We start from the raw sequence: 16,866 nt of genomic DNA, 5'->3' as shown, positions 1-16,866 counted from the left end.
GATTTTTTGCACATTATCTTATTTTTCTTTTTCATGTTAACAAGGGCTGAACAATATTCCTAAAATAGAAAATGTTCAGTAACATGTATGTTGTTGTTTTTTTTAAATCTACAACTTTTACTATTTTCCACATTTTTTTGTAAACTATGAAAAAAAAAACGTATGCAAAGTTTTTGCAAACAAGCGGACTGTTGTTTAACCATTTAATGACCTGAGCTAAATGCAGAAAGCTTTTTTAAAAAAAATGAACCACGTTACAGGTTTGATTCTGAGAAAAAAAACAAATAAAGTAGAACGAAGAAATCAAAATATTTGATTTCCTTTTATTAAAGGGTTTCTTTAGCGAGCCTTTTGATTCTGATCAACAAAGTCGTACTATTTTTTCAACTGTATTTTAAAAAACAAAACCTGTGGCCCGCGAGTGATTCTAACACGACAATTTTGACCTGCAAGAAAAAAAGTTTGGACACCACTGCCGTGATGCCTCTGTGCTTCCGAAGACGGTACAGAGGGGGACCTCCACGACATTTATATTGAAGGTGACACGTCACAGGGATGTAAATATTGCGTCCGTAAATGGCAGCCTTAATAGGGCTTGTAATTGCTTTTACTATCATCAAAATTTATATCAGACAACTTTTTGGGATCTTCTACAATTCATTTATCAGACGCTTTTATTCAAAGCAACAAACATCAGAGAGGAAGAACAACACAAGCGAGGAGATAGAGAGGAGGAAACAACGTCAGGAAGTGCAAACAAACAGCTTCAAGTCTGAACAGACACGCAGGTGCTGACAGGAAATTACTGGAGGTAGAGCACAGCATCGACAGCTATTCTTGAGAGTTCTAATCGGCATCAATACCATCCTAAATATCATCATCATTAAGTTAGTAGGTGTTCATAAAGAGCTGGGTCTTTAGCTTTTTTTTAAAGGTGCAAAGGGACTCCGCACATCAAATGGAGTTTGGTAGTTCGTTCCACCACCGGGGGGCGACAGAGGAGAAGAGTCAGAGACTTAGGACCCTGTTGTGAAGGTTGGCTCAGACGCCTTTCATTGGCAGAGCGTAGTGGGCGGGAGGGAGTGTAGACCTGGATGAGAGAGTTTTAACTTTGATGCAAATTTAAATTTGCCCCCTTTTTTTCTGGGAACAAATGGTTTGGAAAAACGAAAAAACAGATATTCATGTTTCAATATGGCTGACGCTCAGAGAAAGATAGATTTAACTTTTTACTTGAAAGCCTGGGAGCTAAACATGTACTCGGACACATGTACAGTTCATTTTGAAATTTCCAACGTCAAATGTGTCAGTTTGAAGAATATTAAAGTATTGTGTTGTTTTATTTATGAGCTTGGTTTATTTATTCTTTTTCACATGGTGGTGTTATAATCTCACCTGGGGATGGACAGATGACAGCAAAAATCAAAACAAACGTACCATCATTATTTCTTTATAAGTTTTAAATGTCCTCAAAGACTTTCAGTTGTTACAGATCACAGTAACATGAGATCTGAGTCCCTCTCCCCTCTCTAACACTAAACAAGAACACACTTTAAATCACACACTGTTTTCGCTGGGCTTCATAAAAGTCAATGTCCTGGTTGTGGGCGGGAAGGAGTGGGCTGAACCATTACTCGATGTCATGTAGGGGTGCAATGGGATTCTGAGGCTGGATATTACAAGGATTAACACAGGAATATCTGATATTTCATATTATCTGCAGAAACATTGATCTTGAAACATAGTTTAACATTTATTCTAATAAAATAAAGCAGCAGGCAAGTTTGTGATGTGTTACTTGAGTTGGACTGTGACACCTCTGTTGCTGAGCCACTAACAAAACGAAAGAAACAGGATTAAGACTACTGTTTTCCCGCCTCTGAGGGAACCGGAGATCTGGACAGAAAGGTGATTAAAGAAAAGGAGAAAGAGGAAGAAAACTGAAAACGGTTTCTATTGTCATGTTTCAGTAAACTTTCTTTCATTATATATTTTATTTAGTTTAGGTGAATGTTAAAGCATGTTCTTTTGTCTCTTTATGTGTCAGAGATGTCGGTTATTTCTCAAAAGGACTGGAAAAAAGCCCTGATCTCCATCTTGGAGGAGCTGGACCCAACACAGTACAGAAAGTTAATGGAAAATTTGGACAAAATCCCCCGTAGTAAGAAAACTGACGACTTTACAGTGAAGATGCCCGGAATAATAATCGAGCACTACGGGCTGGAAGAGTCTGTTTCTGTAATTGATGAAGCAATCAATGATATACCAAGAAATGACCCTAGAGTCCAGGACCTGCTGCGCCCCTTTGTGGACAAGCTGGGGGAGCAACATGATAAAGAAAACAAAGGTGAGTTTATTTTTAAAGCTTGACAACTGCTAGTTTTGGCTGAGAATTCTTGGACTCGTGATATACTTCTTATTGGATCAGCGGTGGAGTTATCGAATTATCAAATGTTTAAATTAAAAAATATTTAAATGTCAGAGAAAAGCTAATGACCAAAGAAATACAAGTGTTCCCTTCTTCAAAGACAAATCCACCTGAAATTATTAAAGGCTTGAGTGTGTGGCAGCAAAAGAAATTTCACTTTGTCTAAAGCCGTTTTCACATCTGCACTCCTGAAAGTATCTGGATAATTCAGGAGGACTGCTTCTAAAACTTGAGGAGTACCGGACACATTGGTGACCAGACACCAGCAGTAGCTTACTCTTAAAAGTACAGTGTGTCTGCCTTCCAGACCCTGACTAGAATAAGGGACCTGATAACTGAAGGCTCTACCTCCCATAGTACATTTAGAGACCGTAAGTACCACGAGCAGGCCTGATAACTGAAGGCTCTACCTCCCATAGTACATTTACAGACTGTAGGTACCACGAGCAGGCCTGATAACTGAAAGCTCTACCTCCCATAGTACATTTACAGACTGTAGGTACCATGAGCAGGCCTGATAACTGAAGGCTCTACCTCCCATAGTACATTTAGAGACCGTAGGTACCACGAGCAGGCCCGATAACTGAAGGCTCTACCTCCCATAGTACATTTAGAGACCGTAGGTCCCACAAGCGTAATGGCCGCATAATGTTCTCGAAGGGTAGTACGGCACTATTTGCTCTTTAAGATAAGATGGTGCCTGACCATTTAGAGCTTTGTAAGTGAGAAGAAGGATTTTACAATCTAGATTTCATAGGGAGCCAGTGCAGAGAAGCCAAAACAGGAGTAGTGTGGTCCCTTTTCCTAAGTCTAGTCAGTACACGAGCTGCAGCATTTGGACTAGTTGAAGAGTTTTAGAGACTTACTAGGTCACCCTGATAAAAGAGGAATACAATAATCAAACCTGGAGGATGCATGAGCTAGTTTTTTTTGCATCGTTTTACGACAGGACATGCTAGACATGCTTTTTGAGATTTTACAAAGTTGAAAATAGGCTGTCCTTGACATTTGTGTAATGCTGGAGTTGAAGGATGTATCTGGACCAAGTAGAACTCCTAGATTCCTAATGATGGTACTGGCCAGGCTGAAGCCATCTTGGATAGTTATATAATTAGAAAAATGTCTCTCTAAAGTGTTTGGGGCCAAACACAATAACCTTATGTCCTTAAGGAGTGTATTTGTTTCCTCTAGCCTTATTGATTGATAATTGAGTATCATCTGCATAATGATGAACATTTAAGGATTGTCTCCTCATATTACCTGTTTAAACTTTTTTTTCGTCAGGAACGAAGAGGAAACGTGATGAAGTTGATGAGGAAAAAGAGCCTGCTGCGGGTCAGTTATTAAATCACTGTTGTCTACCGATGTATTTTTTTTAATCAATGAAGGTAAACTCTTACTGTCATAGTTGTAGGGTCCGATTGATGTGAGATATTTGGGGCCGATACCGATATTGGGGAGACTAAAAAAACTGATACTGATATATCAACCGCTATCTTCCTTAGATCTATGTTTGATCAGTAGAGATAGATATAGATTTATTGTGTTAATCCCTCAAAGTCAGTTATCAAACACTTTATAATGAAGACAAGATGGTCACTCAACTGGAAAGTAACTGAGCATGTACGTGCATCACTGCTTAACACTGGAGAGTGATGATGTTTGTTGTAATCCATATAGCGCCCTCTGCTGGTGACAGAGAACTGCTAGTGTAATACATTGAAACTCAAGTGAAATTCTGTTTGAGTGATGAATAAATCGAGTAATATCAGTGCATATCGGAGATAAAATTAGCCGATACCGATATTCACTGAATATGCTATTGTCGGCCGATATTATCTGCTGGTCGATAAATCGGTCGGGCTCTACATAGTTTTTTACTGGTCACAAAATTATAATAATATATAATAATATAATAGATAATAATATCTGAGATCTTTGAGCACAGTGATGTCACAAATAAATGTCCTATAATTCAAGAAACACGAGCAAGTAGACAAAAACAAATCAATTGTTAGACTATCAAAAACAATTGTCTTCAAGAACACTGACCGATGTGTTTCTCTCTTTTCATAGATCCACAGATCAGCTGCCAACCTGAAAAGGTAAAAAGCTTTCCTTTTAGTGCACACCTTCACATGTGATGGTTTCAATGACTTATATTTTAAAATACTGCATTGATGAAACGTTTGTTTTCCAGCAGAGAAAAGCTTGTCCTTGGGTGAGTTCATTTTGAATCGTCTTCAGGCTCATACGTTTCATGTTTTTTATTGATGTGACTTTGATGGAGATTTTCTTTTCTTTTTAGGAGATAACCATCCGTGATGTGAAATCCAAGGACCCACTTCTTGAGACTCAAGCCTTTAGCGGGAAAGTTGTTCAGAAATCCGGGCTGCGCACTTATCACACTGAAGACAAAAAGAGAAAGTTCTTCTCTTACCTGGCGGTGGCTGATGATACAGACTGTGTTAAAGTGATGGTTTATGGAAAAGAGCGCTATCGAGAAATTAAGGAAGGATGCTCCTACTTATTCAGACGTCTGATAAAAGATGACAATTTTGTTAAGGTAACACAATCAAGCAAAGCATCATTGACAAAATCTGTTGAAGTCCCAGAAGAGTTGGAGGTGGAAGCCACTAGGCTTATTTACCCTGAGAGTCCATTTTTCTCCATCGCTGCAGTCAAAACCCTCTCTGACAAGATGTACGTGAGCGTGGAGGGAACAATCGAAGAGGTGAGTTTAAACTGGTGACTGAGATGCCTAGATTCTCTGTGATTTGTCTTTTTATTATCACAGAGTTTGGTAACACCAGATACCATGTTTTGTTTCTTTAATTATATCTGAGTTTAACTTCTATTTAAGGTGCTCGATTGATGTCATTGACATTTAGGGCGCACTCACACTAGCTAAGTTCTCCCGTAACGTGCAGCGCGGCAGCATATACCCCCCAGCGGTCCTCCTGTAATTATCTAGATATTATTATCCGGAGTGCAATGTGAAAACGGCTTCAGATACAAACAGAACACTCCGGGGTTTCTTCATCATGAAGGCTGTCCATGTTGTGTGCCCGTGCTTGTGCTCATGCGTGAAGTGTACCATGCTAAAGCACACCTCTTCAAAGCGTGCCAGGGCCGAGGAAGTGTACCGAGCTTGAGCACGGATCGGAGCATTCACACTAAACTAAACTTGACTTTAGGGGTGAAGGGTGCTTAGGCACGTTACGGAATGTCTAATGTGAGTGCGCCATCAGAGAGGATGGACGACTGACGGCAATTTTAATTCAGCCAACCACAAAGCTTCTTTGAAAACAGACATGAAGAGTTATGAAGAAGTAATGAAATAAACAGCATCAGAATCTGCCTAATTGTTATTTGAAACATTGCTGATTTTGACAATCGGTGCGTCTCAAATCTCTTGTTGTTATTTTGTGTAGATTGATCCAGCTGAAGACACTAAGGTGTCGTACCAGAAGCAGAAAATAAAGACTCAGCGCCTCAAGCTGAAAGATGAGTCCAGTTCCATCTGGATCCAGATGTGGGGCGAAGAAACCAAGCAATGCAAAGGTTTATCAGTTGGAGACGTCATTAAGCTAACCAACATGAAGACCAACGAATATTACGAAGAAGTGAAGCTGAACTCTACTGCAAATGCTAAAATCCAAAAGGTGTCTGCACTGTTCCTCTCTGCTGTTTCTTTTTTTTTATGTCGGCCATGTTTGTCCTTCAGACTGCTTATAGAATGAGGCATGAGAGGGATGCACTACGGAGCGAGTTTCAACATGATTTCTCTCTTCGAGTAAGACGGCTCAAAGTCTGAATGATAGTCTCTCATAGAAGGAACATTCAGGCGGCAGGTTAAGAGACGCCTGATGTTTGGCTCAACATACCGGGTTACCAGTTATTCTTGCTTCGTACTGCACCCCTCCTGGCATAATCTTGTATTACACACTCACTGACTTTATATGCTGCCAACTGTTCAACACTTTGTTTCTGCACATCCTGAACCCTGACTGTTGATGGTGCTCTGTCTGTGTGCAGGTTAAGACTGCGGGCATCCAGAGCGTCAAAATCGAGATCGTGGGGATCCTAAAGGCCACAAAGAAGGAGACTCGTCTGGAGGCAGATTTCAACCAACAAGTTCACACGTTTGTTGTGGCGTCTAAACTTCTGGCGAAGGAATTGGACATCAAACTGGAGCGTGATTTTGAAAAAAGGCTCCTTGATAAAATCCCACTCATAGCCGATGTGGAAATCGAAGGAAATCGCATAAAGAAAATTAAAGCAGCTTTAAAGATGTAAACGGCTGTTTGAAGGTTTCCTGTTCACTAATTTTATTTAATTATGTGATGGCTGTTTTTTTTATCAACTCTTACGAGATAAGGGGCTGCCTGTTAGTTTAAAGAATAAAAGAAGACCATGAATAAAACATGTTCTCTTGTCCTGCAAACTTTGTACTTCAATAATCACACCTGAGATTGTTGCCTTGTTTTAAACGAAGGAGTGTTAGGACCACATTAAGGGGAAAAACTAATCTGAGATTTCAATATGAAAGTCGTAGTAGTGCAACAATGTGAGCACTGTCAGATGGGGCCCTCTTAGTGAAGTTTCCTAAAGTCGTAGCAAAATTTGAAGCCCCTGCTATGGTTTAAAGGTTGTTAGCCCTCGGGGGGCTCCTACTGGCCTGGGGCCCCAAGCAGTTGCCTGCCTTGCCTGTTGACAAGCAGCGCCTCTGAGCATCATGTTGGACTCGTGGGTCGGAGTCCGGACGGTGCGTTTCAGTGAGAGAGGGAGAGTGGAGGGGGGTCAGTGGTGTTGTCTTTGACATCCTAAACTGGGCTCTGGATGTGGCAAACTTGGCGACGTCCTAAATCCCGTCTGGCAGATGTTCCACTGCGGTCAGGCCAGCTGCCGCTTGAAAAATGGTGCAGGTCTATACTGGGAATTACGGTACAGGTGCTTGGAGCTCCCAAAAACAACGAATGAGGTTGTGGATTATAACAACTCATCATGAAACAGAAAAATATAAACCGAAATAAAAATATAATTCAAACATTGTGATTGTTCTGTACAGTTTAGGATGATTTTACATTTTTGAGATGATTAAAGGAAATACACACTAATCTTTTAGTCATATTTATTTCATCTTTTATTTTGAAAAGTCTGAAAGGTGACAAGGAACTTTCAATGGATTCTTGTTCCTCATGTCCTGGGCTGTGACTGCAGATTTTATTGTTCATGTTGGCCCTGTAGGTCAACTGACCGAATATTTAATGACCGCAAAAAACATTTCACTACATGCAAAAATATTTAATGAAAAACAAAAAAACATGTGAGGACTGAAATCTGCAGAAGGTAAAAAATGTTTTTTTGCGATGAATAAATAATATTTGCACAGTTGACCTTCAGGGCCACCGTGAATCATGAGGTACAGGAATCCATTGAAAATTTCTTGTCAACTATGAAAGATTTTTCACAGTAAAAGCATCTTAAACCGTACAGGAATTTTATATTTTTAATTAAAATAAAATAAATTACCATATTGTCAAGTTCTTCAAGCTGATTTTTTGCTTATTTTACAATTTTTTCTAAAATATTAAACATGAAAACAGAAATTGATTTACCTATTTAATTTTACACAAAATTTTTATCATTGGGGCTTTCTATGACTCTTTATATAATTATAAATGGATATCATTTAATGCCTAACAAGGTTTTTTTCTTCAATATTTAATGTTAATTTTATATTTCCTGTTTCATAACAAGTTGCTGAAATACGGACCCGCATTCGTTCTTTTTGGCTGCTCCGAGCAGCTGTAACGTCATTCCTGGTATAGACGTATGGTATATAGACCGTATAGACAATAGGGGCCCAATCTTGATGTCCACCCTCACACACTCACTGACTTTGGTGCGTGTTCCCGGTAAATCTGTGAGGGCTTAGTGCTGTCCCTCTGTCAAATCGTCAAGTGTTTGAGGGATCTCTCGCTGACTTTACGAGCCCTTTATGCACCCTGTCCGTAAGAGGGCATAACAGCAGACTTACTGTGAGGGAATTACCCATGGTTCATAGCATTGGGACGTGAAACATATGATTTCCCAGGGAAGCCCACAATAATTGAGAGGTACAAACGCCATAAAACTGAAAAAAGGTAGAGACGGTAAAAAAAACAGGAAGGTGAAACCATGCTCTATTTACAGTCTACTAAAAAAGGTTACTTGGAAAATACCGCTAATTCAGAACTCATTTGCAAGTCTATAAATGTAAACAAGAGAGACAGAGAGCATATTAGTCCCGTTATATTTATACAAGATAAGAAAGACCTATATTTATCCCACAATGAATACATTTATATTTAGGCTTATATTGAGTAGAACTTTTTATAAGCGCCATGTCTGAGTGAGTAAAGTGAAAAATGTAAAATAAGCTTTTGCCACATGACATCATGTAGTCATGGTTACAGAAAAGTTGCAAAGTGCTGTCCCATTTGTATTTAACCACTGGAGCCCCCGCAGCCTCATGCACTCAATCACTTTCCAGGTGACGTCAATAAAGTCAGTAAGGGCTCAGGGTTTAGGTTTCCAGGTGAGCCGCAGGTGTCACCTGAGGAACGTGCTTACGCATGGCATGATGGGAGGGGCTGACGTTCAGCTCGTAATAACACACCGGAAGTACAATTTTAAAAACATAAACACACCACGAGTCTGAATTCTTTGAGGGGCAAGTCAGAGTCTCAAGTTATGTTTGTGTGAGACTCAAGTCCGAGTCTCATCACATTCGTTTTCAAAGTTTGAGCTGTGTTCAGAGGCAGGAAGTGGACTGAACCATCTTTAGTCTGAGGGGAAACTGTGAGTTACAAACTGGATGTTAGAGGAAACGAGCAGGTAGAAAAGTTTTTAACACGAAGGATTAAATGAAGAAACACTCTAAATAAAAATATAAGCATTTAATGAAGAGGTTAAGTTGGATGGTGAGCAGGATGTAAAACCTGTGTTGAGATGGTATCTTCCACTCATTCATTATTTGAATCATAAACATTAATAGTTTCTTTTTCAGCCACTGCTGACTGATCGACATCTCTCTGAGGAAACAGACTGTGAGGAAACAGTAAGTCTTCATCATAACCTGTGTTGTTTTATTTTGAATGTGAGGTGAGATTAATAACCTGATACCTGAGGGTCGAGGTTTAAACACCTGAAAGCAGGTACATCTTGTTCTGGATGTTTAAATACATACATGAACATTTAAACTGAAGGAAAAAACAGTTCACGCTTCTTTAGTCAATGTGATCCGGAAAGTGTAGCTTCAAACAGTCACCTGAAGTGTGAATGTGAGAAATTATGAAGAATGGAAGACAAAAATATGTAAACATTATCCAGAATGTGATTAGTTTCTGTGACAGTGAAGACGTGATCGCACCTTTTCAGCGTTTCATTTTCGTTTTTGTCGAAAGAGGTGTTGTTACAGTTTAAATGACAGACACGCCTGCAACTGCCTGTGCACACAGAGAGATAGAGAGAGAGAGAGAGAGAGAGCGAGAGAGCAAAAGAGAGAGAGGTAGTTGTACTGGTTTTACTACTTTGGCAACATGGATTGTTGATCTGTCATGCCAATAAATCTCATTGAATTGAGGATAGAGAGAGAGACAGACAGGCTGCATGGATTTAATGACTTACGTCTTGACCTCACTGAGGAAATGCAAATCTGTGCGAAAAGTTTACATAGATAAACTTTGTCTTTCACAACGGGGACAGACATTCTCCTTTGACAAGGCTCACACAAAAACACAACTTACATTTAAAATAAAACATGAACTAATGACATTAAAAGGGGACTTTTAAAGGTCCAATCAGTGAGATGTGTAGTGAGTGAAATGATAAAGTGAGCTTACTATATGATCAGACATTAAGGAAACATTAAGGAAACATGCTATGTTGAAGTGCTGGCTTCTCTGACAACAATGCAGCAGCCAGTATGTCCTCCTTCTAACTTTAGATTCTAGTCCTGAATTACCTGGATTTGTTCGGACCAGGGAAGATAGGCGGTTTTAAGGCCCACACGGCCGTTTTGGACGCCCCTCAGTTTGCCAGATATGAGACCAGTTATCAGGTCAAACCAACAGATACATAAAGCTGAGTATCATCTGCATAACAATAAAAAATTATGGAGTGTTTCCTCATAATATTTCCCAGAGGAAGCATATATAATGTAAAGAGAATTGGTCCAAGCAACAGGTGTTGCAGCGATGGAAGCAGGCAAGAGAAGTGGTTCAGATAGAAGTGATTGTACCCGACCTAAAAAGCCTCTGCATGTTTCTAATAAGCTCCACGAGCAGAAACGTGCTCAAACTAGGATCAATATTGGAGATGCTTTTGAAAAATGGAGAGAGGTTAGAACACAAAGGTTTAAAGACCGATGCAGAGCTGGATAAACACTGAAGCTTCAGTGTCCACCACATGGCAACCTGCATGAGCATCAACTCTAGAGAGGAGGGGGAATACAGCTGTCTCCAATGTTTTGAATTTGGACTGCAGTACCCATTTTAAACACTGGGTGTAAGAGCTACATACTGCTCCTTTAAAAACAACAGTGTCTATTTGATATTGTTCTGGGTGGTTGTTGCAGCCATTGTCTCAGCCAGGATCTCCTTCACTGCAAAACAGAACACACAGCTCGTCCTTCATGTTTGATCACACAAGTTTCTTTGAGATCTCGTGTCTGTGAGATTGTTACTACAAACTGCAGGTGATCTCACGGTTTTGCTGAGTCGTCTAGTGGTGCTTCAGTTTCTGTTTCCTCTCTGTGTTACAGATGTCAGTGAAGATTTTAGAGTCAAGCTGGAAAAAAGCCATGATCCAAATCATGGAGGAGCTGACGGAGTTAGAATACAGGAAGCTTTTGGTCAACCTGGAAAAAATCCCCCAAGGAGAAAGGGTGGACAAGCACAGGGTGGAGATCCCTCAAATAATCATCAAGCACTACGGGCCGTTGTACTCCATTTATTTGATGGACAAAGAGCTGAAGCGGCTACCGAGGATGGACAATGCAGTCCAAAGCATACTGCGCCCCTTTATGGAAAGACGGGAAAAATATCAACTGAAATTAAAGGGTAATTTCAAAACACAACACAGTTCTTCAAAATTGAGATTAAAACAATTATAAAACTTAGCAGCATGAAGTATCACACCAGAGGGGGCGCTTTTGTCAATCACAGGTACGACAGTACAACCTCCTGTGGGAGGAGCTTCAGAAAGCAGCTAAAACATATAATTCATTTCTGTTAATTTAATCATTTATTTCATTTGAGGAAACAAGGTTCAAGTAGTTAGAATATCTAGTAGTGTTGATCAAAGAGAGGTCTGGGCTCAGCCTTAGCGCGAGGGTCAGGAGCCCAGACATTCGGGGAAGCTTGGAGTAGAGCTGCTACTCCTTTAGATTGAAACAAGCCAGTTAATTAAATTCAAAGGATTTTACAAGATTTTAAATTCTATTCTAGATTTGGATTTTTTAGGGAGCCAGTGCAGAGAAGCCAACACAGGACTAATGTGGTCCCTTTTTCTAGTGCTCGTTAGTACACGAGCTGCAGTGTTCTGGATGAGTTGAAGAGTCTTTAGAGACTTACCAGAGCACCCTGACAAAAGAGAATTACAATAATCCAACCTGGAAGTAACAAATGCAAGAACTAGTTTTTCTGCATCATTTTGCAACAGGATATTCCTGATCTTCTTGAAATGTGCTTGATGTGAGAGTTAAAGGACATGTCTTGATCAAATAGAACTCCTAGATTCCTAATAGTGGTGCTAGATGCCAGGCTGATGTCATTAAGGACAGTCATATCATTAGAAAAAGTCTCTCTGAGGTTTTTAGGGCCTAGCACAATAACTTCAGTCTTGTCTGAGTTAAGTAGCAAAACATTTCTGGTCATCCAGGTCCTAACGTCCTTAAGGCACGTTTCTAGTTTACATAACCGACTGGTGCCATCGGGCTTCATTGATACATAAAGCTGAGTATCATCTGCATAACAATGAAACTGTATGGAGTGTTTCCTCATAATATTTCCCAGAGGAAGCATATATAATGTAAAGAGAATTGGTCCAAGCACTGAACCTTGTGGCACTCCATGGCTAACTTTGGTGTGCATATAGAACTTATCATTAACATGTACAAACTGAGATCGGTCTGATAAACAGGATTTAAACCAACTTAAAGCAGTCCCTGTAATTCCAAGTAAATGTTCTAGTCTGTATAATAGGATCTGATGGTCAATAGTGTCAAAAGCAGCACTAAGATCTAACAAGATGAGCACAGAGAGAAGTCCCCTGTCTGAAGCTAGAAGTAGATCATTTGTAACTTTAACTAGTACAGTCTCAGTGCTATGGTGGACTCTAAATCCTGACCGAAACTCCTCAAATAAACTGTTGTCATGGAGATCGGCGGCGGTGAGGACGAGGAGCCCGGGCCGGCTCGAGCTGGGGTGGACTGGTAGTGTCGCTGCTCTCACTGTTTGCCTATGGACACAGACATAGAGTCTGTTTTCTGCCAGGAATTTCCAAGATCAATTCTGGAAGAAATTTCAGAATCAGTTGAGTAAATGGTCTTATGTGTTGAAGTAAATATGTCTGTAAATGTTTTTATTACTATATTTCTACTGCTATATTGTATATTTTGGAGAAACTGTAACGATCGAATTTCCCTCTGGGATAATAAAGTATTTCTGATTCTGAACTAGAGGACGTTAGTTGGAGTGGCCTGCGGTGCTGTGCATTCTGGGATTTGGTGTCTTTCATCAACATGAGCCAAAAAGACACTTTCTGCCTTTTCTCGGTCAAGAAAGCACCAACTTCAAAATGTCTTTCACATTTCTACTACATATATGACCCAATGTCAATACAGATTCATGTTTCAACGGGTGAAGTATCCCTTTAAGACAAGACTAAAGAACTGTTAAAATATAAAACTTGTGATTTTATCGTAATGTGAAGACTAGAAACAGACTTAAAACAGCTCGGACCTCACACAAAACGAGCCCTGACTCTAGATAAACTCTCAGGATTTTACTACTTTGACTTTGAAGTAGCTTTAAGTGTTGTTTGGTGTTAGGGCCGTATAACAGAGCTACTGATGGATCCTTTGAGCATGTTCTCTACACAGAAGAGGCCTTTTAGCTTTTTTCATACATTATTTATTACAAAATAATTTTCAGTTTTTGTGGCTTTTAAGTTTTTAAAATGTCTTTTACAGCCTCAAAGAGCAAACCTGCGGCTGACTCAGGATCAGTGCCCAACGAGCCAAAACCTGCAACTGAAGCTGACTCAGTATCAATGTCCAAGGAGCCAAAACCCTCAGGATCAGTGCCCAAGGAGCCGAAACCCTCAAGATCAGTGCCCAAGGAGCCAAAACCTGCAACTGAAGCTAACTCAGTATCAATGTCCAAGGAGCCAAAACCCTCAGGATCAGTGCCCAAGGAGCCGAAACCCTCAAGATCAGTGCCCAAGGAGCCAAAACCTGCAACTGAAGCTAACTCAGTATCAATGTCCAAGGAGCCAAAACCCTCAGGATCAGTGCCCAAGGAGCCGAAACCCTCAAGATCAGTGCCCAAGGAGCCAAAACCTGCAACTGAAGCTAACTCAGTATCAATGTCCAAGGAGCCAAAACCCTCAGGATCAGTGCCCAAGGAGCTGAAACCCTCAAGATCAGTGCCCAAGGAGCCAAAACCTGCAACTGAAGCTAACTCAGTATCAATGTCCAAGGAGCCGAAACCCTCAGGATCAGTGCCCAAGGAGCCAAAACCTGCAACTGAAGCTAACTCAGTATCAATGTCCAAGGAGCCGAAACCCTCAAGATCAGTGCCCAAGGAGCCAAAACCTGCAACTGAAGCTAACTCAGTATCAATGTCCAAGGAGCCAAAACCCTCAGGATTAGTGCCCAAGAAGACAAAACCTAAAGCTGACTCAGGATCAGTGCCTGCAGCTGGTATGTCACCACTCGAGTGATTGTGTGGAACAGTTTGTGTTGTAGCTCATGGATCAGAGTAAGAAACTTAAATGTATAAGATGTTTTTTTTTCTTCATAAAATCTTAGCTCTGATGTTCGTTAACAGAGACGACTCAGAGGCAAATTCAGGTGGGAAGTCAAGTTTGTAATAACCATCGACCCTTGACAATCATAAGTCCTAAAAAAAATCCAAGACTGAACAACACACACCATGAATACACTAATGGCAACGCTGAAAAACTCAGGGGGATAAAAAAACAAATGCGTCATAATTTTAAATCAAGGAACCAAATGTTCATGAGATCCACTGATACTGAAAACATTAAAGTGACCTTTCAGTCTGACCCCTTACAGGGAACTCTGTTTCTTTGTTTCTCTGCAGATAAACAGAAGAGCAGCAAACCTGAGGTGAGAGTGAAGGACATTAAATCAGGTCCACTTTAAACACTACACCATGCTCACAACCTTTTCTGCTGTTTATATAAACGCTGTTTTTGTCCTCTTTGTTTCCAGAAGAAAGCTGCCAGCAAACCCAAATGCACAAAAGCCTCAGCTGGGAAAGCTGTGTAGGATTCTGCTCAGAGTACAAACAAGGTGAAAATGTTTTATTTTATTTGATGTTTGCACGTGTATATGTAGTGCCATAGACAGTCTACGGCTGCGTCCCAATTCAGGAGGAGCATCCTTTGAAGGACCTGGCGTTCGAAGCTTGTGTAGACCAATCAAGCTGACGTTAAATGAGACGGTCTGGTCTACAGAAGATTCCTCGGCTGTGTCATAGACTGCATACTTTGATAACAATGATTTCAAGTACCCGGAGATGAGCCTTCTCCTGGTTCTGATCATATTTAGGATATGGCATTTACATGCACAGAGAAACCTGGTTCTTCATATCCCTGTCGGAATGATCTGAGAAAAATGACACCACCATTTTTGCAATTTGATGCATCCTTCCATCTTCACTTCCAATTTTTTTCCAATTCTTTCATTACCAAAAGACAAGACTCAGTTTATTCATGGATCGAGAATTAAGACGCTCTCGTTGCTGCCGACATGTTTGTTTTGTTGATACGACACTTGGCTGAGGCGGCGCCTGCGCAGGTAGACCGGTAAATTAGGAGCTTTGTTTTGAGGCTCAGCTCCCTCTACACCATGACGGTTTAGCACTTCGCCTCCATAACCGCGACGCTGAACCAATCTGCCTGTCAATTTTACGGCCATCGTACCCTCACCGTGAACAAGACTCTGAGATAGTTAAACTCTTTCAGCAACCGTCAGAACTCAGATTATTTATAGCAATAGCACGAGACAATCTGTTATAAACTCTGGGTTCACTTTGTAATTTTCAAAGCAATAGTTTTATACATAAACACAACGCTTATACATGCATAAAGAAACGTAAAGTCTACAGCACGTTGCATCGTCCCCAGGATGACAGATTGTCTCTAACCTTCACTTCCTTTGTACCCGTCTCTCTGCAGGCTTTGATGGAAACCTGTTCAGCTGGATGTTTGATTAAATGAACCGACACCGACAAAGCCTCCTGACAAACAGCCACACTGTGCTCAACTCAGCTACACTCCTAATTATGCAAATGTATGCGTAACTCTTAGTCTTAATATGATCAAACTGATGAGTTACATTACAAAGTTTTAACTTATTTACCTGTTCAGTTCTGACCGTCATCGTCATCTTAATATCTTCTAGACTTTTTGTTTAAAATAATGTTTTCACTCTTTTGTTTAATAAATTTTAAAAAATCTGGACGTTGAATTGTATTTTATATTTTTGATTCAAATGAGTCACAGTGACAAGCCAACGTGGTTTCACATTAGGGACCAGGACCCGGATCTGAGAAGGCTTGACCCCAAAGTCTGGTTCGTTTGAAAAGTGTAAATACAAACGTACCATACTCTGTACCTTGCCCAAGTCGACTTGAAGAGGGGGTCTCGGGCACGATTCATGAGTTCTCGAGTACAGTCCGTAGGGCATGTGATCACAAACGTGTTTAAACAAGGAAATGGATCGCTGTATGACATAATTCTAAACAGCTCTTGTAGCTTCAAAAACCATCTGATCTCACAGCACGGGCCGTTTCGTCCTCTGAGCTGCAACGTAGATGAGGACGTAGGAAGAGGGTCGTTGTTGGCATCTCAGAAATCACCTAAACATCCAAAGTTAGCAGGATGGACTCAGTCTGCGAGTGGTTCCCATGGTTACTTCTTATTTCTGCTTTTTGGAGGATTTGCAAATCAACTTTCTGCGTACTGTCACCTGCTGTATCTGACTGTGAACATACTCAAGTGTACTCGGGGTAGGGAACGATGTTACTAATGTGAACGCAGACCAGCGGGGGAGGGGGGGAATTGTGCTCAGGCCTTTTTATATCATCTTTTTCTGTTTCCTAACACTTTCATAAACAAAGCACATTTGACGTGGTTCGGTG

The 16,866-nt window shown here is 40.5% G+C and overlaps 2 protein-coding genes across 7 annotated transcripts; both read left to right on the top strand.

The window, feature by feature from the left end:
* Positions 1–1,853: 1,853 nt before the first annotated feature.
* On the top strand, positions 1,854–6,845 carry LOC132988440 (uncharacterized). Its single transcript, XM_061055850.1, has 8 exons — positions 1,854–1,908; positions 2,050–2,347; positions 3,713–3,763; positions 4,505–4,533; positions 4,629–4,649; positions 4,737–5,162; positions 5,863–6,093; positions 6,467–6,845. The coding sequence occupies exons 2-8, from the start codon at positions 2,050–2,052 to the stop codon at positions 6,725–6,727; spliced, it is 1,317 nt and encodes a 438-aa protein (XP_060911833.1). The 5' UTR covers positions 1,854–1,908; the 3' UTR covers positions 6,728–6,845.
* Positions 6,846–9,416: 2,571 nt separating this feature from the next.
* Positions 9,417–15,014, top strand: LOC132988666 (proteoglycan 4-like). 6 transcript variants are annotated; one of them, XM_061056234.1, is made up of 7 exons: positions 9,426–9,533; positions 11,238–11,535; positions 13,668–14,141; positions 14,187–14,216; positions 14,262–14,399; positions 14,803–14,828; positions 14,934–15,014. In XM_061056234.1, the coding sequence occupies exons 2-7, from the start codon at positions 11,238–11,240 to the stop codon at positions 14,988–14,990; spliced, it is 1,023 nt and encodes a 340-aa protein (XP_060912217.1). In that variant the 5' UTR covers positions 9,426–9,533; the 3' UTR covers positions 14,991–15,014. The 6 variants fall into 6 exon arrangements, with proteins under 6 accessions (XP_060912216.1, XP_060912214.1, XP_060912217.1 ...); XM_061056233.1 differs by having other exon boundaries at positions 9,417–9,533; positions 13,668–13,826; positions 13,902–14,399; XM_061056232.1 differs by having other exon boundaries at positions 13,668–14,216.
* The last annotated feature ends 1,852 nt before the right edge of the window (positions 15,015–16,866 follow it).

The sequence above is a fragment of the Labrus mixtus genome, chromosome 14 (genome assembly GCF_963584025.1).
Source record: "Labrus mixtus chromosome 14, fLabMix1.1, whole genome shotgun sequence".
Lineage (NCBI taxonomy): Eukaryota > Metazoa > Chordata > Actinopteri > Labriformes > Labridae > Labrus > Labrus mixtus.
The sequence above is the reverse complement of the archived record's forward strand: the minus strand, read 5'-3'. Positions and strand labels throughout refer to the sequence as shown.

Excerpts from the sequence above, each read along its gene's own strand:
- LOC132988440 (XM_061055850.1), top strand. The coding sequence starts at position 2,050 with ATGTCGGTTATTTCTCAAAAGGACTGGAAAAAAGCCCTGATCTCCATC. Across the intron at positions 3,764-4,504 it reads GGAAAAAGAGCCTGCTGCGG|ATCCACAGATCAGCTGCCAA; the intron begins GTCAGTTATTAA and ends CTCTTTTCATAG. Across the intron at positions 4,650-4,736 it reads AGAGAAAAGCTTGTCCTTGG|GAGATAACCATCCGTGATGT; the intron begins GTGAGTTCATTT and ends TTTTCTTTTTAG.
- LOC132988666 (XM_061056230.1), top strand. The coding sequence starts at position 11,238 with ATGTCAGTGAAGATTTTAGAGTCAAGCTGGAAAAAAGCCATGATCCAA. Across the intron at positions 11,536-13,667 it reads ATATCAACTGAAATTAAAGG|CCTCAAAGAGCAAACCTGCG; the intron begins GTAATTTCAAAA and ends TGTCTTTTACAG. Across the intron at positions 14,829-14,933 it reads AGAAGAGCAGCAAACCTGAG|AAGAAAGCTGCCAGCAAACC; the intron begins GTGAGAGTGAAG and ends CTTTGTTTCCAG.